At 47.5% G+C, this 19,656-nt stretch overlaps 1 protein-coding gene across 1 annotated transcript in view; it reads right to left on the bottom strand.

Moving 5' to 3' along the window:
- Positions 1-19,656, bottom strand: part of Ptgfrn (prostaglandin F2 receptor inhibitor) — a 70,491-nt gene that overhangs the window by 6,489 nt on the left and 44,346 nt on the right. Inside the window, exons 5-7 of the mRNA XM_005357104.3 lie at positions 13,623-14,048; positions 9,484-9,903; positions 3,919-4,026 (exon numbers count right to left, since the gene is read on the bottom strand). Coding sequence (XP_005357161.1) covers positions 3,919-4,026; positions 9,484-9,903; positions 13,623-14,048 — 954 coding nt within the window. The remainder of the gene's footprint in view (positions 1-3,918; positions 4,027-9,483; positions 9,904-13,622; positions 14,049-19,656) is intronic.

Genomic DNA, 19,656 nt, shown 5'->3' on the forward strand with positions numbered 1-19,656 from the left:
ACAATTACATTTTAAATCTATCCAGAGGGCATGTGAGGACTGTGGGCCATACACACAATTACATCTTAAATCTGCTTGACAAAATTCCTTTTTCAAACAAACAAACAAAACAAAAAACAAAAACACCCACTGAGTATTGAACCCAGGGCTGTGGTGGGCAAACACTCTGCTGGCAAACTATACTACACCCCTGGCCCGGGACTTCTTTTTTTTTTTAATTTATCTATTTATTATGTATACAACACTCTGCCTTGATGTATGCCCGCACGCCAGAAGAGGGCACCAGATCTCAGTACAGATGGTTGTGAGCCACCATGTGGTTGCTGGGTATTGAACTCAGGACCTCTTTACCTCTGAGCTATCTCTCCAGCCCCCGCCAGGGACTTTTTATGTCAGTTTTTACTGAAGAACAACAAAAACTAACACTCATCCATTCAGTGAAAGTGTACCAATAATGTTGGAAAACACATCATAAGGCAGACAAAGTTACCCAGACCCATGTAAGACAGAATGGGCAGAACTAAGAGCAGGGGTTTCCTAACATGTCCAAATGGTGACTCCTCAGCTCACTACGGAGGCAGATCATCCCTCCCCCACCATGTATACTTCAGCACAAACAGTTCGCAGCGTGTAAGTCTCTGAGACAAGCTTGGCAGGATTGGGGTGAGTGTTGCGATTTCCACTCAGTGCCATGGCACAGTGGGCTTTCCTACCCACGGAAACTCTGCTGCCATGCGTAAGCCTAGAGTGGCTACTAAGACAAGGCTAGAGATCTTCCCATTACTTCATTCCCCACTGTGTACCATAGGATGGCAGGGAGAGCTAACCTGGGCTAGAACCCAGTACCTACTGGCCACATGACTTGAACAAGCCATGTTAGTTCACTGCAACTTAGATTCTTCATCTGTAAGTGCAATGGATAGGGGTCTGGAAAGATAACTCGGCAGTTAAGAGCACTTACTGCTCTTGTAGAGGACCCCGGTTCAGTTTCCAAGACCTAGGTCAGGTGGCTCACAACTGTTTGTCACTCCAACTCCAAGGGGATTTGATACTCTCTTCTGGCCTCCATAGACAGACAGACAGACAGATATGCATGCACGCACGCGCGCACACACACACACTTGTGTACAGACATACATATAAAAAATAAAAAAAAAATTTGCTACTAACAGCATGGGCAAATACTGCAAAACCACGCCTGGACCACAGTGAGTGCTTTCTGAAGTGAGGGCCCTCATCACCATATGTGGCCAGACAAGTAGATGCTGCTAGCCGGAAGGGCCTGGGCTGTCTACCTGTTGTCAAGGCTGTGGGTCCCTCAAGTGGACAGCTGCCATGCTGAGTCACCTCTTCTCACCGCACACACTGGTGCAGGTACTAGACACTGACACTCTTGAATTGTACCTCTCTAGAGTCACCTTATTTGCTAGAAAGGCCTCACAGAGGCTCCAAGCCACCATTAACTCCAGCCACTCAGCCTCTGGACGATGACTGAGCACCAAGGATATGAAAACCTAGCTCCTTGAAGACCCTCAGCTCCAAGTACCATTAGCTCAGTTGCTGGGGCTCACAGCACACTCTGGAGAAACCCCCCATGACTCACACTGGCCTTGGTTTTGCTTCAGAGTCTGACCATGGCACCACCCACGCTTGGCTGCTCCTGGCTGCCCTGCCGTAGGGTACAGGAGTGCCTTGGCTCTTGGCCCACTTATGCAACTTTCCCACAGAGATTTCCTTCTCAGAGCCCATAGCATGAATGAAAAAAAGGGGGAAAAAAAAGAAAAAAGAAATTACAATTTGTGTTTAATTATTCAGAATCTTCCACCCACACAGACCAAGAGCGCAAAGTTCTGGAACAGCTTGGAACAGCTACCTATAGCTTTTGCAATTACACTGGAGAAACGAGCATTTCATGAAAGGCGCAACTGGCGACCTATTAATTAGCTGAGAAGGAACATTTGGGGGGGGGGATTTCTGAATATACCATAGACGAGCTCTGAAACTAAAACAGCATTGCTCTATGCAAACTTTTAAAGGGGTTTTGCTGGCCTCTCCCGGGCAATCTTTTCTATCTTTGCCTTCATTTCCGCTTCCACAGGTACCTTTGTGTCTTCCCACTCCCCGGCTTCAGCACAGTAGTGGCTGCCCACTTGCTCAGAGCCCAGTCTCCTCAGGCTTCACCCCCAGGAAGAAGCACAGCAGCTCTGGGTGTGCATGGGTGTGTGGTGGGGATGGGAGGGCTCTTTCTTTCCCTCTCCTTCTACACACTCCTTTCTCCCACCTCTAAAGCTTAGCAACACTGGAGAGCAAACACCGGTACCGTCAGGAAACCAGGCCTGCAGGTCAGATGGAGCCTACCTTGTCCTGATGAATAGATTTCCTGCTCCTCAGTTATGCTTGTTTGCTCGTATTGCCTCCCCACCACTGTTGCTGGCCTGTGTCTGAGGCAGAGCTGAGCTGCTGTGACTATCTGACCCGCAGAGACAAAACTACTTCCTACTGGGCCCTTCCTAGGAAGCCTATGCAGATCACGAGCTGGTAGCCACCTGAACGTTTGAACAGTAGTCCTGAAGGAGCCAGTATTCATCCTGACGGTGGTGGCTACCCAGCCGATGACCTCCAGATACTGGTGAGCCCTGCATGGGCCACCATCCCTGTGTATCAGCCCTACCCCTTCAGAGAACAAAACCTGCCTGCCTGCCCCCTATAATACCTCCAAGGGTATACACACAGAAACACACGAGAACTCAGACAATTTGACTGCTCTAAAGCACATGACTTTGTTAGGAATGGGGTGGAGCGAGACAGTGTTGGGGTCACATCGGGTGTAAGGGATAAAGGCAGGCCTCAGCAAGCTAGGCTCAGCACAGAACCTTTGAGAAAGGGCAAAGCTGGGCACAGTTGTGCTCAGCAACATGGCCAACACCCTAATGCCTTTAATACTCCTTCAAAACCAGAAGAACCTAAGCAAGGGACGTCGCCTGACTGATGAATGCACCAGGCAGAAACTGTCTGAGGGATGGGCCCACAGTTCTGAGGCTTCTGTTGACAAGGCTAGTCTTTTCTTTCAAGAGGTTCATGGAGCTGGGGACATTGCGCAAGATTCCATCCAGTACGATGGGAGAAGGAGCATTACAAAGCTACCCTACAAGTCCTAAATGCTGTTATTTTTCCTCTGGTTTGTATTTCTTCATGGGTGTCCTTAACTAGGCTCTCTGGGGCAGGCCTTGAACACGTTCACTGCCCTGTTCCCAGCATCTACAGCTGCTCTTGTGTACGGAAGGCGCTCAGAAACAATGAATGAATGATATATAGGAGGAGGAGGGCCCTGTGAGCTGGTCTCTAACCAGGCCACAGCAAACCAGGAAGAGATCTACTGATTGCCCCCAAAGTGTTTTCAAATCTCACAGCAGGTACAAGGCCTCACAGAACCAAGCCAATGGGTCCTGGCTAGTCTTTGCCAACTTGACACAGCTAGAGTTATCTGAGAGGAGGGAACCCCTACTGAGAAAATGCCTCCATAAGATACAGCTGTGAGGCATTTTCTTAATTAGTGATTGATGGGGGAAGGCCCAGTCTGCTTGGGGTGGAGCCACCCCTAGGCTCTATAAGAAAACAGGCTGAGCAAGCCATGAGGAACAAGCCAGTAAGTAGCACCCCTCCATGGTTTCTGCTCTGTTTGAAGTCCCGCCCTGCCTTCCTTCCATGAGAAACTACAATATGGAAGTGTAAGCCAAATTAACCCTTTCCTCCCCAACTTGCTTTTGGGTCATGGTGTTTCCTACCTACCTAAGAAAAACAAGTAGAGATCAAACAGACAGTCCAAACCCTCGTCCCTACACCTGAGAGACAGTGAGAATGACAAGACAAACATTCACCAAAAGCAACTGGAGGAGGGGGAAGAATGGAGGGAGGTACCTGGATCCAGCACGGCTCCTTCCAGAGTGACAATACAGAAGAGCTGGATGAGCTCTCCCCGGGTGACTGATGGCGTGTCCGAATGCACAGAGACATTAAATATGGGACCTGGAAGAGAGTGGCGTTTAAGTGGCATTAGTCTCTTTCACACAAGTTCAAATTCCATTCCTGAAGTTCCAATAGCATCTAAACGTGGTTCGCTTTCCTGGGAACTGGTCTGAGGAAATCGTAAAGCAGGTATTCGAAGATCTCCTTTCTCTATCCAGAGACACTTGCATCGGGCACACCTAACTGAACTTGGTCTGGATGAATCTGAACTGACCTTCTCTGCCTGATGACCACAGCTTCTTTTGGTGGGATACACTCACCTCCCAGCTGGGAAGCTTAGGCGGGTTCCGGGTTCAGTGCAGTCCAAACTAGCCAGGGTGGGTGAGAGACCAGAGGGTCAGGGGTCAGGGACTCAATCCTTTTGGTCCCAGTTGGGTGACTGGCCTTAGCATGTTCTGCATGATGGGGACAAAGACCCCAGAGTTAAAGGGCTGAAACCCAGTTAGGAGACAGACCAGCCCCCAACAATGGTAATGTTTACATAAAATATAGGGAGGGGCACTGAGAGAATGCTAGAATTTTAGGAGAAACAGACAGTGTGGAACGTCCTAAAAGTCCAACCAAGTTGGGGTAGGCAGGGTGCATATACTTCTGGGTCAACTTTGCTGCAAAACTAAAACTATATCTCAGCCTCCACTGAGAGAGGCTTTGTCTCACCCCTCCCCACAAGAATATAGTGGGCTAATGATTACTTTGAACCCATCTCTGATTCCTCTTAGATTACGGGCATTTCATAGCTCAAGTCAAATTGATCCCAACAGCTTAACGCTTAACTTTATTATTCCACCTTCTAAAATCTAGGAATAAGAAAAACTGAAAGAATGTTCTAGAATATCAGTGCTGCGGGACCCTATTTGGATTTTCAGCAGAGCATAGACAGACGGCCTGGGAAGCTGAGGTAGAGCTTACTTGAGGAATAGGGACATTACTGTTTCCTTGTTCAGATTACTGGAAAGGAAAATGGACCCCAAAATGTGTTTTAAAGCATCCATAAAAAACCTACTAACTCAGGAGAGTGTATGAAAGGTCACACCGCCATGAGGCAATGAGCTGAAATGACTCTGGCTGGATTTCCACTTCAGTTTGATGATTAATAAGAAGTCATGAAATTGCTTTCCTAGCACTAAGGATATGAATAATCTGTGTAGTCCCAGGAGAAGGGTAAAGAAAGGGTGGATACAGAGATAGGTGTGTTAGGGAGACCCAGGGACTAAACTCCAGAAGGGCTGAGAACATGGCAGGACGGCAGGCCAGGGGACATCATCTCCTCCAGATGCCTCAGCCCTGGCCCCGATCTGCCCTCACTCCACCCACGGCTGTGTGGAGTTCAGGGCCAGGCTTACTGCTCTGAACTGGTTACGTGAAAATGACTGAGAACGTTGTTTCTGTTGATTCAGGGTGACAGTGGCCATGGTGAACAAGGAGGTTATACTTTTCCCGTAGATTAGAAACTTGATCGTAACGAACCACTCTGCTAAGGGCTTTCTTTGAAAATATTCAGGCCCCTTCTAAGAAAACCCCAAGTGACCAAACACTGAAATGCTCAATTGATTTATGTATTTTTCTTATTTGAAACAATGAAGACTTACCTAATTTGAACAAATGTCACTTTTCTTTATATTTCCAAAGAAAACCCCAAATGCCTTCTAGGTCACAAGTCATAACTCCCATTCCCTACTGGTGGCTGCCGTGGGAACCAAGGGAGGGCTTGTGAGAGGGTCTGTGCTCTGTCTCACAATGCAGACACGGCTGGGGAAGAAGGCCTTCATTGTGGCAAACAACTCAGGGGAGTGGATTTCCTTCTGATGAAATCAATAGCTCGATGTTAATATGGTCATTATCCCGGAATAGTGGGGTATTTCGAAATATTTTTATTATGGTCAGTTTTTGTGGCAATGCTGTTTTGTGAGGGAATTTGTCTAGCTAACTCTGCAGACCACAGACTATGACTTGAGAATTCAGTGAGCAGCCAGAGTCGCTAGGGGTCCCTGGATTCTCAGTCAGCTAAGCGTATAGGGACCACTAAACTCTTAAATACAAACAATGACACAACCACGGTCCATCCCCACCAGAAAAAGGCCTGAAGGGCAGTATCTCTGTGCAAGCAAACACTGCAACCCATCTGCTCCTCCAGCCGTGGGGTCATGGCTAAGTGATGCTCCTCTCTGCAGCCCCTGGGCCAGTGTCTACCTAGCACTTATTGGAACAGGACAAATGATCATCTTACACTAAAGGGGAAGGAAGTGGGTCATAGAATTTTATCTATAGCCAAGCTTTCCAAGTCATGAAGATAACACCAGAGGAAAGTTCTAGAAAGATGAACAACCTAAATTAGTGTTTCGTAGGGCAGGGTGATAGTGGGGGTGTGATTGCTCTACTTTCTGTAATATGGATCTATTTTAAATTTTTAGTCATTATTTTTATCCTAAGTGTATGCCCGTTTTGCCTGTGTACCGCATGTGTTATTCCCATGGAGGCCAGAAAAGGGCGTCAGATCCCCTGGGACTGGAGTTATATATATATATATATAGATGCACACAGTTGTGAACTGCAATGTGGGCACTAGGAATTGATCCCAGGTCCTCAGGAAGAGTGCCCAGGGCTCTTAACTTCTTAGCGCTTTCCTTCTATTTACACGTTTCTATACTAAAAAGAAAAAAAAAATCACTACTCTTTTAAAAGAATAATGCCCGCATCCTCACGCTTAAATCTCATTTCAACCCTGATACCTGGGTCAGTAAGAGCCATGATCTAGTAGGTTTCCCCTGGGAAACTCAGACCCCACTGACAAGAGACCAAGGCTGGGGATGGGGTGACAGGATGGTGGAGCCAGGGAGGCCTTCTTTGGCATGGGGTCTCAAGACAGAGCGCTTGATGGGTAGAAGTGAAGGCTCTTCATGATCAATTCAGCTGTTTATCTGGGGCTCTAGTATTGGGCTGGTCAAACAGGTGGCAACTTCTAACAATTCCACAGACAATATAGTTTTTAGGCGATCTTTTCAACCTGGAAATAAAGAGATTACTAGCTGCTATACTGAGATTTAAAGAATTAATAGACCCAATATCCATCCCTAACCCAGAAATAGATGAGGGATTTTATATCTACCTCCTCCACATAAATGAAAGAATGATCAAATAACCAATGTAAAATAAGACAGAATTGACTATAGCAGAGAGTAAGACAGAAAAGTACAAAAAGGGACAAGATCATGTAATCATCTCAACAAACTCAAATATGGGAGGGGTAATCATGATAGTGGATACGTGCTTTTCATGACAAAAACGCCCAACAAGGCCAAGTGTGGAGGTGCAGACCTTCAGTCGCAGAACTCCGGAGGCAGAGGCGGGTGGATTCTGATTTACCTATAAACTAATGTGAATGATTTAACAATTTCATTTTTAAAAAGATACATTTTATTTTTTTGCCTTTTTGGTTTCTTGAGATAGGGTTTCTCTGTGTAACAGCCCTAGCTATCCTGGAACTAGCTCTTGTAGACCAGGCTGGCCTCTAACTCACAGAGATCCACCTGCCTCTGCCTCCTGAGTGCTGGGATTAAAGGGATGCATGACCACCGCCTGGCTAAAAAGATACATCTTTAATTATTTGTTTAGGTGTGTGCACATGACTGCAACTGCCCAGGAAAGCCAGAGCTGGAGTTACAGGAGGGTATAGGGTGCTCAACATGGGTGCTGGGAACCACACTAGGGTCCCAGCATAGTCATGTGCTTTTAACTACTGAGCCATCTCTCTGCCCCCAATAATAATAATCTAATAAAGCATCTTGCATTTGTTATATTGATTCAGTTAATGACAGATATTTTTTTTGTAAATGAGTATAAATGTATACATTCAAATTCCTAACTAAAACACAAAACAAAGCAAAACAGAAAACCCACAACTCCCTAACTAGAATGCAGGGTGGACTAGTGAGAACTGTTATTCCAACATTGACAGAAGACAGCTCTTCACAGGGATCATCTAACTGAGACTGGGGATTTGAAGCTTTAAAAGCCATCTTCCTACTGAAAGACATACACACAGAAGGTGTGCCAGGGCCTGGTGAGTCACACACAAGTGTGAAATATTTCCACTTGAGAACATCCACCTTGCAGCCATGCAGTCCAGAAACGTGGGCTTTTCTGCCTTACGACACGATGCTACTCTAGTTGCTAAGGATACATTCATTTCTGAGTAGATAAATACCACAAATAACTATTGTCAACAAACTTGGCAGAGACGCCAATCCACAGCACCACAGCAACTCTGGTGACGCCTATTACAGGAAGTGTATCCAATCCATGACTCAGGGGAGCAGTAAGGCTGAGGGTCATGCCAGGGTGGAAACACCCCTGAGAGGCCAGACCCAGAGCTGTCATCACCACACACAGTCCTCCAGTTGGAAGCCACACAAAACGAGTGGATTCAGGCTCCCATTCTGAACCATCCACTTCGACAAGCCACATGCTTTTCTCTCCTCTATGTTCCTCAAAGACTGAAGTACCAGTTCTGGTCTTTTTAAAAATAAAACATACATTTCCAAACAACCAAAACAAAAGAAATAAAAACTTGCACATGCGTGTTTAAGACAAACTTATACCAGACGGGGAAGCGGACAGACCCGAACCATCCATCAGCTGATGAGATGATAAGGCGTGGCCTGACCGTGTAATGGACTAGTCGGTCACAAGGATGAAGTGAAGAAAAGCAGGCTACAACATGGGGGATACTTGAAAACCCTGCTCAGACACCAAGGTGACATATGTGTCAAGAACACAGTGCAGGAAACTCCATATACAGAGAAAGCAGAGTGGTCACTGCAGCGTGGCAGGCTGGCCACTGTTGGTTAAGGGTCTGAGTTTCATCTGGGTGACACAGGAATGTTCTATAGTTGTCTCTGGTGACTGCTGGTCATACAATCCTGTGAATGTATGAACAGCCTCAGAGTTATGGACCTGGTAGGGATAAACTAAACGGCATACAACTTCTAGTTCACAAGCTATTTGAAAAGCCAAGGACAAGGGCTTGGGAGACCGCACAATATGTAAGAGTGATCGCTGCCTATAAATGAGGACCCGAGTTCAAACCCAGCACCCATATAAAAAGCCAGGGGAGGCCACATATGCCTGTGACCCAGCCAGCACTGTGTGTAAGTTGTGGGTGCTGGGGAGACCAGGATCCCTGGCTTTCTCACCATCAGGCCAGCTCGGGGCTCAGTGGGGAAGTGTTTCAGGGGAGGAACGCAGAGTGACAGAGCCAGACACCCGACGCCCTCCTCTGCCTTCCTCTGCCTTCCAAGCACACATGTGCACATAAACCACACACATATATCACATACGCACACCACTCACACATACCCAAAGACAAACAAACAAATAAAAGGGCCCTCGATTAAAATATTAGGCTTGTCTCTTTCCCAGCTCAATCTGTGGCATCATAGAGTTCAGTTTTTTGCTCACCTGAGGTTTGGAAGTCAATCTCAATGGGATTGGAGAGACTAGTCGCTGCTTCTCGCCACAAGCTACCCCCAATAGGAGACCAGGCTGTCACCACGCAGCGGTACAGCCCTGCGTCAGACACCTGAGTTTGGTACATTCGATATCGAAACTCATCCTCTTGAACCTTCTCTAACACAACGCCGTCCACCCGCGATGCGTCAGTCCAGTTCTCCAGCTTCACCACAGAGTCCTGGTCCAGGGAGATGATGTACTTGGTTTCATTGGGACTGGAGAGGTCCCCAACAGGCTTCTCAGCTGTGATGAGCACTGAGTAGCGTGGCGACTTAATATTCTTGGAAGACACTTTGCAAGTCATCTCAAATGTATTCCCCGCGGCAAAGAAGGGCTTTGGCTGCCGTGCCTTCACCACGAGCACAGAATCTGGAGTGAAGAATCAGAGGGAGGTCATTTCCAAGAGATTTGGTTAAAATGGATATACATCTAAAAAAGGAAAAAAGAGAATCAAAGCATCCAGGAACGAGGGACTTCTTTTGCATTTTGCCACACGATAACACTAAGGAAAATGCAGAAACTCCAAAAGAAAATAAAGTGTCTGTCTGTGAACAGGCTGGAAACCACCACGGGGAAGCCGCAAGCTATCTGAGGAGCAATGGACAGGGAATGTGTGGACTGGAGAATCAGATCCTTGACATGTTTCGTCGAGAGAACTCTGAGCTAACAGGCTCTCAAGATTCACTGAGTTAGGGAAAGATAGGTTAAGCTAGCCACACCACAGCCTCTCTGCTGGGTGTTAGCCTGTATGGCAGCATGTGCCAGCCTGGCTTTTCTCTGCCTGACCCTACGTCACTAAATGCAATTGCGTCTGCAGATGCAACCGACTCCACCTGATTTACACTCCAGAGATGTGGATTTAAAACTGCAGCCAATGTCTACGGCAACAGTACCAGTGGGTCTGCATCTTCTTATGGCTTCTCTGTCAAACATTAATCCCTAAGCATGTACACATAAAGTTTCCTCGGTCACACTGGCACAAAGCCAGGCATGAGGAAGTTAGTCAAATAGCTACTAAAAGATGAAACACATCATGCCTATTCCTTTAAAAATAAACAAACAAACAACAAAAACTTGTTTTTGGATTTTTTTTTTTGTTGTTTGTTATTTGTTATTTTTTGAGACCTTGTGTAACCTTGGCTGTCCTTGAACTCACTCCGTAGACAAGGCTGGCCTCAAACTCAGAGATTTACCTGCCTCTGCCCCCAAGTGCTCGAATTCAAGGCGTTTGTCACACTCTTAAAAAAAAAGTCTTTTAAAAAAATTATTATTGTTTTTAATTGAGCTATATATATTTTTTCCCATTCCCCTAGGGAGAAGGGGCTGGGAAAAGTCTTTTAATACAATAATTAATCCAAAAGTCTATCAAGTTAAGAATTTGATAGGGAGCAAAGCTATCATCACAACATATGTGCTATGCTGTCTTCAGAGAGATGATTTCAGAGGTACCACGGGCCAGGCACATTCAGTCTTGCTTCTCCTGTGAGTTTGCTTATCCACTCATGAATCAGACATAATTCATTTCATATCATATATCATATCATATATCATATCATATCATAGGCTCTGGTGATGAAACAGTAACCCTTCACTTGAAGTACTAGGAGAGGAAGACAAGCAGATAAAACAGTGTGACTAGGTGGTAAAGATGTAAGAACAACTACAGAGAAAAAACAGATAAAAAATAGACAAAGTGTAGGGCTAGATATGGGGAAGGGAGTAGAGTTACAGACAGAGTGCCCCAGGAAGGCCCCATTAAGAAGGCGACATTTGACTAAGCACCTGAGGGAGGTGGGAAAGCTTGCCAGGTGGTGAGGGGAGCCATGGGAAGAACAAAGGAGCTAACCAAGTAGAGTGGGCAGTGGGGAGAGCTGTGGGGGAAGCTGATCGGTCTATATAGGACACTCAAGGCCACTGAGGGGTCTCTGAGATAGGGAACCTGTGAGAGTTCAGGGTGGAAGAACTTCATGATCTGATTGGATGATGCTAAGGGTGTGATTATTATTATTGTTATTATTATTTTATTATTAGTCTTGAAACAGGTTTCTCTCTGTTACGTCCTGCATGGGAACCGGGAGAATGGAAGGAAGCAGCAAAGGAGGAAACTGACAACAGGCTTCTGCAGTGCGTTGATGTCTGGCAGCCTTAATACGTGCAGTGAGGGGGAAAGTAGGCACCAAAGAGATGGAGGAGAAACTACAGATATTAAATATAGTTCAATCAAATCCTCCACTACCAAAGGACAGAGTGGTGGGCAAGGGTTGTAAGAAACAGAAAGATGAAGGAAGAAGATAAACCAAAATTAGTTTCCCTAACAGCACTCTTCACAGGCTGGTGGGGAAGGACCAGAGGAGAGAGGATATGGAAGGCACAAGAGAGGGGGCCATGTGCCTGAGCTCTGAGGGGCTGGCTTGTGCTAAGACATAAGGGTGAGTAACAGGTTCAATGCTGAGCCCAGCAAACGGAAGTTCTCCTTTGACTGTCTTTTTATAGGGGATGGAGAAGCAAGGCCAGAAGCTGATGGAGGCTGGGGGAGGATGTTTGCAGAGAGAGCAGGTGGCGTGCAATTATCACTTAGGAGAGTGGGGAAGTAAACACATGAAGGAAACCAGGATGGCTCTCAGTGTTGAAAGCCCACGTGACAGAAGGGATCGGAGATTTAAAGTGAGGCCAGACCACTGTTGGAATGTTGTTTTCCTTCAATTGCATCTAGCTCTGCATATGCAGCCAAGGAGACAGCAAAGTTGGCTTTGAATAGGGCTGTGTTTTAAGCAGAATATAGGGTAGACCAAGCCAGTGGCAAGAGATGCAAAGGAGGGACGTGATTGGGAACTTAGGCTAGGTATCACCAGGTGATCATATAATTTCCTTACCCCTTGGCCCTGGACACATACCAGAGTGGGCTACGCTGGACTTCCTGGTAAGAGAGAAGTGAAGACCCAGTAAGGAGGAAAGACAATGGCAGATGGCAGGATTAACAGACTGAAGCACTCAAGGGAATGATCTAGAAAAACGGCGTGCATACAGAATCGGGAATGTGAAACTCAGCGATGGAGGGGTTGGGTTTCAGCTATCAGAAGTAGGCTAGTCGGATGTACAGAATTGGGAATGAAGGACCAAAAAGCACAGAGGATGCTACACTTAGGGGAAGACAGGGGACTGAGAATGAAAGCCTCGCCTACACCAGGGTTCCCCACGGTGCTACTCTAGAGGATTCAAAATCAGCATCCAGACCGCACACACCCCAGACCAATTCGAATATAATCTCTACTGGAATCTTTGCTTCTGAAAGCTCCCAGGATGACTTCAACAAAGCAAGCCAGACAGGAGTAGTAACAGTGGCCATGAAAGCAAGGCTGGCATCTCCAACAAATGAGCAGAAGATCCAGGAGTCAATCAAGTTAGTGATGGGAGGAGATATAAGGAAGAGGGAAGAGGAAGCAGTGTGGCTCTGGGCAAGGAGAAGTGGAGGGGACTTCTGGGCCTCAAAGGAAATGGTAGAAAAAGCCCTGGGGAACAAGGAGGGTACCTGACTCCTTTGAAGAAATGTGGGAAGCAAACACTACCACTTAGGAGGGTTCCTGGGACAACTGTTCTCAGACAAGGGCTTGGCAGCTGAAAAGCAAAAGAAACAACGGGTGCAGGAAATGCAAGGCTTTGCTAACAAAAGTGAGTGGGAGAAGCCCTTCCCTGTTAGCTTGGGGGCATAGGAGAAGCAGCAGTGAGTCTAAAGGAAGGCAAAGAGGGTCATGGGGTGATAACAGCTCCCTAGATTACAGCTTCCTAAAGCGTGGAATTCTAGTATGAGTTGGGGTGACGGTAATGAAAACAGACGCAGACAGAAGACTTAAGAAACTGAAACAAAAGCTGGGCGGTGGTGGCGCATGCCTTTAATCCTAGCACTCGGGAGGCAGAGACAGGCGGATCTCTGTGAGTTCGAGACCAGCCTGGTCTACAAGAGCTAGTTCCAGGACAGGCTCCAAAACCACAGAGAAACCCTGTCTCGAAAAACCAAAAAACAAATAAACAAACAAAAAACAAAAAAAAACTGAAACAAAGCCAAACAATGACCAGCATGAAGTTCCTACCTTCTGAGGCCCAGAATATGTTGACGGGCTTGGAGAAGACATCCTTACTCTTTACCCAGCTGTTGTTTCTCTGCCTGGTCCAGGCAGACACAACACAGTAATAACTGCCCCTGTCTTCCTCTGTAGTCCTTTGGATCCGGAAACTGAATGTGTCTGTGTGCTCCTTAGAAAAAATAAACTCTCCACTCTGGGCCCGCTGCTTGCTCCTCTCTCCGTATCTGAGAGTCCAGTCCCCGTCCATGACTGCAAGAAGCTCACTGGCCACCACGTCGTCACTGCGACGGTTCATTTTGTAGTACCATGACACAGTAAGTCGGACACCAGTCTCCAAGCGCTTCGTGTCCACCACCCGGCATTGCAGTTCTGTGGGGTCGTCTGAAAACCCAGGGACCTTCGAAGCATTCAGGTAGACTTGGTATTCTGGTTCTGAGGAGGGAGAGAGAAAACACGGCAACATAAGAACTGGCAAAAGGAACAAGCCAAGGACCGCTCAGATTGTAGGAAACTGTCCATCCTGCCAACTTTTTTTTTTTAAAGATTTATTTATTTATTATGTATATAATATTCTGCCTCCATTCTGCCCACATGCCAGAGGAGGGCGCCAGATCTCATTACAGATGGTTGTGAGCCACCATGTGGTTGCTGGGAATTGAACTCAGGACCTCTGGAAGAGCAGCTAGTGCTCTTAACCACTGAGCCATCTCCTCAGCCCCCCATCCTGCCAACTTCTGACACAGAGATCAAGTCTTTGTGTTGGGTAGCAATTCTCGAAGCTTGTAAATCACTTCTTCCTGTATCTGCTTTAATAAAACAGCCAAGGTGGTTGGAGAGGTGGTTCAGAGGTTAAGAACACTGGCTGCTCTTGCAGAGGACCTGGGTTCAATTCCCCAAACCCACACTGCAATCACAACCATCTGTAACTCCAGTTCCAGGGGATCCAATCCCCTCTTACAGGCTTTGAGGACACGATACACATGTGGTACACAGACATACATACAGGTAAACACCTATACACATTAAAAAATAAGACTAAATTTAAAAATAGAAAGAAAATGCCCAAGGCCAGAAGCCAAATGTCCTGGGTCAGAACCCCCACTTTTGCGTAGGATAAGGGAAGCTAACAGGTGCTCCAGGAAGTTGGGGTCTTTGAGATGGATCTCAGAAACTTAGTGTCCACATCCTCTCACGATTGTCTCTGGCATGCCAAGCAAGCCCCACTTGAAGCTCCCACTGGAACAGCAATGCAAAGTTAACCCAGAGAACAATCTACAGTCTGAGGCCCATTAGGGCTCAGGTTCCTGCCACTCCTGGCTGTGCCCCAAAAACAAGGCCCCCAGGTCCCCACACTCCTACATATTCTTCTCCTCATTTGCTATTTTCCACTGACTCTGTATTCGGTCAACCAACACCCCCTGGCTGAAACTCCCCAAAAGGACATTCTTTCCACTGCCACAAATAACTCACCCTGTAACACTGCCAGCCTTGAAACCATCACCTAGTGAACCTGGCCCTGCTGAGTCTGCTCAGTATCAGCCCCAACTTCCCTACCACTTTTCCATGTTTGTGCCATCATGGGCTGCAGGCCTCCTCCACACTTGCCTCCTTTAAGAACCTGTATTAGAACCCCTTGGCAGCCTTCCTTCCTCTCCAGTCCTCCTCCACAGGCTTCTCAACCACCATACAGGCTGACGGCCTCGTGGTACAGCAGTGTATGGGATGTTCTGCAAGCCTCAGTGTCCCTGGGAGTGGCGCTCTTTCTCTGAGCTCCCATACGTCTTTTCCAGTCTTTGCTTGGGAGTCTCATCTGCAAGACCCTGGAACACAGTAGGGACGCAAGATCTATCCCCTGGATTGGTGGTAAGGTTATTAGAAAAATCTATTTTTTTTTTCCTCCAAGCGCTTTGCCTTCTATGAGAAAAATCATTCGACTTAAACGGAGCCTCCACTTTCCAGTGCTCTCTTTATCTCCACCGCCTTCAGCAACTTTGTTTTATTTCTTGCTGCTTTTATTTATGACTCACATGGATTATAAACTGCTGAGGTCAAGGGACTGTTCTTTTGTGATTTACACTTCTAATGAAATTTATGACATCATGACTTCTCCAAGAATGATTAACAGGGCTAGGAAATGGAAAGAACTCAAAATCTTGATTCTCTCAAATGTCATCTTCACAAGCATTTAATTGTGAGTAAGACTGGGCTCCACCACAGAGGTAAACCCACAGGGCCCCTGCCTGGCTGTGTGAGCAGCCCTGCTGTGCTGGGGATGCTGTGTAAGTAGGTACCAGAGGATGCTGGGACATCAGTGGTGGAGAGGACTGGGGCTGTCTCACTTCACTCCGAGTGGAGCAGCAGTGCAGGGGGTGGGTGGTGGATAGGCTCTCAGGTTGTCTTCCCACCTTCTGGGAGGGACATGCCAGACATAAGCTTTCCCAGCAGCAGGTGATTGCGGGGTAACCTCCCAGGAACTTGTGAAAGATGCCGTATGCGGAGGACATGCGATGCCCTCAGCATCCCACATTCAGTGCTTTAGCCCCTTCTGTTATCTCAACATTCGGTTCAGACTGAAAAGCAGAACAGAACGACCAAGTTCATCTCACGTGGAAATGACAGATTTGAACTGGCTGTGCACACAGCAAGGTGACACAAATATATTGGGTGCCTGCTGTGTATGAGGCAATATATTGAAGCTCGGGAGTGAGACCCTCAGACAGTCACTGTGGAGTGGGCAACTGCCATACGAGAGAACACAGGAGCTTGGAGGAAAAGTGTCACTGCTGGGGACACCTGGGGAACCACGGTGGCAGGAGTGTGTGGCGACCGGAGCAACTCAGGTAACGTGGAGGGGGCAGGCATAGGAAAGAAGGCTAGCAAGAGGTTTTAACACAGGTTTCTTGGAAGCTTAGAGACAGTGAAATAGAAACATGGAACACAGTGACCCTGGACACTGTACTCGATTTGTGGTAGCAGTGGCCACTCTAGCTGCCATTTACAGAGCTCTGTCTACGTTGAGTAAGGGGTGGGTAGCACTTCCTGATGCAATAGCATCAAGCTGGACGCTGCTTCATGAGGCCATGGAGAGCCATGAAGACGGCCTGCGGTGGTGCAGCACCAGGGGGCAGCAAGCAGACCTCGTGTGCTAACCCTGCTTCTCCCACTGACCTGCAGACAGTCTCAACCGATCTCGTAAGTTCTCTGGTGTCTCATCTGTAACAATGCAGACAACAACTATAATACACCTCCCAACACCACTGCAAAGATTGGGAACTAGAAATACCCACAGACGGGGCTGAGAGATGGCTTGGTAAGTAAAAACACTCGTTGTACAGGACTGGATGACCTCATTTCAGTCTCTAGAACCAATGTAAAGAACCTGGTGGTACTCATAACCCCAGCACTTCTATGGTAAGATAGAAGGCACAGACAGGGGAATTACCCGGAAGCTCACAGGCTTGCTAGCCTGGAGTACACAACATGGCAGAAACAACAGGAGAGCCTGCCTCAACTGGGTGGAAGAGAAAACTCTAGACAGTTGTCATCCGACCTCCACACATCCCCTGTGGCATGACTGTGCTTGTACTCCCCCACACACACAAATAATAAAACAAAAAAAGGTGCTGGAGTCCACACCAACATATATGAGCACATATACACACACACATTTCACTATTCACAATTCTCATTACACACCCAGAAGGACCTTTAAAAGTCGAGTAACTGCCTCTTGGCTCACAGGTGGAAGATCCTGTCCCAGGGCTTCCTACCTTTCAAGACCAGCATGTCTGGTGCCAGGCTTATAGTTTCTAAGTGCCACTGCTCGACAGGACGATTTCCAGTACACTAAAGGCTTTGCTGGCCATGACACTGCCAATTACTGCCACAGGGAATGTGACCAGAGGACGGCTTCCCATGGGCCTGAACCCCAGGCCGACTGAGGTGCCCTGCAGCTCCCCTGGGGACTTCTGTCCTCTATCAGATCATGTACCTTTTAGTAATAAACCTCTCTGTCTTTCATGGTTGACTTCCACCCACAGGCACTCCCTTCCAAGGTGACCCCTTTCTAAGGGCTATTAAAATGATGATGATGAACGACAGGGAACGCTCATCACGGCACTGTTCGTATGCATTCAGGAGAGGGAGCCCACCTGTGTCAACGGATGGACGAAGAAAGACAGCACATACACACACACACACACACACACACACACACACACCACACACACACACGCGCGTGCGCGCGCGCGCGTGCTCACACTATGGTGCTTTTAGGCTTTTAAAACGGAGGAAATCTTGTCATTGGCAACGACACGGATGAACCTGATAGAGACTGTATTAATCAAAATAAGAAAGACACAGAAAGACAAATGTCTCAGAGGATCTAAAGAAGTCAAATTCATCGCAGCCAAGAATAAAACAGTAGTTCTCAGAGGCTGGGGCAGGGAGGGGCAGGCGTTTGTCAAAGGATGTCAAACTTCTGACAGACAGAAGATAAGTCCAGAAAGTCCATTAACAACAGGGCGGCTGCTCTTAGGAGATTGTCTATAGGTGCTTATAGGTGCTTGACAACTGCTAAGAGAGGGGATCTGAAAGGTTCTTACCACGCAAAGTCAGTGTAATCATCGGAAACAGAGACATTCATTAGGTTAATTTAGCCATTCTGCTCTGCAGACATGGATCAAGTATCATCGCATACACCATGATTATATACAATGTTAATCCAGATGAGGTAGCGTATAGCTTTACTCTCAGCACTCCAGACGCAAAGGAGAACCACTGTGAGTACCAGGTCATTCAAAGTTAAATGGTGAGCCCTGCTTCGAAAAGAAAGGCAAAACCACATACCCACAGAGACACAGATACACGCATGTGTATAATATAGGTATACAATTTTAGTTAATCAGCTAGTTAAATTAAAAAGATGATTAAGAAGTGGAAATGATTAACTGACCTTTTAGTGGTCAGAGAGAGAAAGCTCCACCAGGGTACTCCCCCTACCCCCTTTTTTTCTCCTTGGCTACTCCCCAAAACTCACCCACTCAGTGTTTTATAGACTTCACAACCCAACAGAGGTGCGAAGTTGTGTCAGGCACATTGGCTAGGCTCTGCAGCATCCTAAGTGTAGCCAGGTCACCATGTCACCACGTCAGCAGGTTACCACATCACCCACATCAGTTCTCATCTTCCCTCACCAGCTGGAACCCACTCCTAAGAGGCACAGCCAGCTCCCCACTTCCCACTGACTGTTCTTAGAACCACATACCCACCATTCTTTCTCCTGGCCACCCAGGGTTGGGGTGATGTGTCCCATCTCCCGCTTTGCCTCTTTTAGCCTACACACCACAAGAGAGTAAGCCCCATGTGTTCTCCCTCCTTGGTGTCCCCTCCGCTCTTCCCACTCCAAGCCTGATGCATGGCAGTTAAGAGTGAACTCACAGGGAACATCACCCTCACCGTGGCCCTTGCTGCCTCCAGCATGGCCTCCCAGGGGTCCTCTACACTGATACACTGGGCAAGTCATAAACCTCCCTGGCCTCCTTACCCATGCTTGGTTCAGAGCCTGTGCCCTGGCCTGCACTCAAGATCTTCACCATTTGAACCCAACCTGACCCCCGTACCGCCTCTCCTCCATGCTCTGGGCTCTCTGCTGCTCCCAGTTTCTGCCACCCTCTCCGTCTTACCTTCTTCCTCATCCTCTAGGGCACCTGCTCAGCATGCAGTTGAGGAAACAGCTCAACAGAGTCTCCTACTCTACTCCCCTCTTCACCCTGAGAGGGAGAGACCTGCCTCCCCTCCTCTGACCCAGGAGATGGGGAGGGGCACAACACAGTAGGGCCGCAGAACACTCACATCCGGTTATAAGACTCTCACTGGCAGGACAGAAAAATGTCTCCATGGGCTTCGGCGGCTGCTCTCCTACTCCTGGTGAAGTTAACCTGAGCCCTACTTCCACCACCGCCAGCCTGAGCCCCACCTCCACCACCGCCAGCCTGAGCCCCACCTCCACCACCACCAGCCTGGCCCCACCTCCACCACC

The sequence above is a fragment of the Microtus ochrogaster genome, chromosome 21 (assembly GCF_000317375.1).
Source record: "Microtus ochrogaster isolate Prairie Vole_2 chromosome 21, MicOch1.0, whole genome shotgun sequence".
Taxonomy (NCBI): Eukaryota; Metazoa; Chordata; class Mammalia; order Rodentia; family Cricetidae; genus Microtus; species Microtus ochrogaster.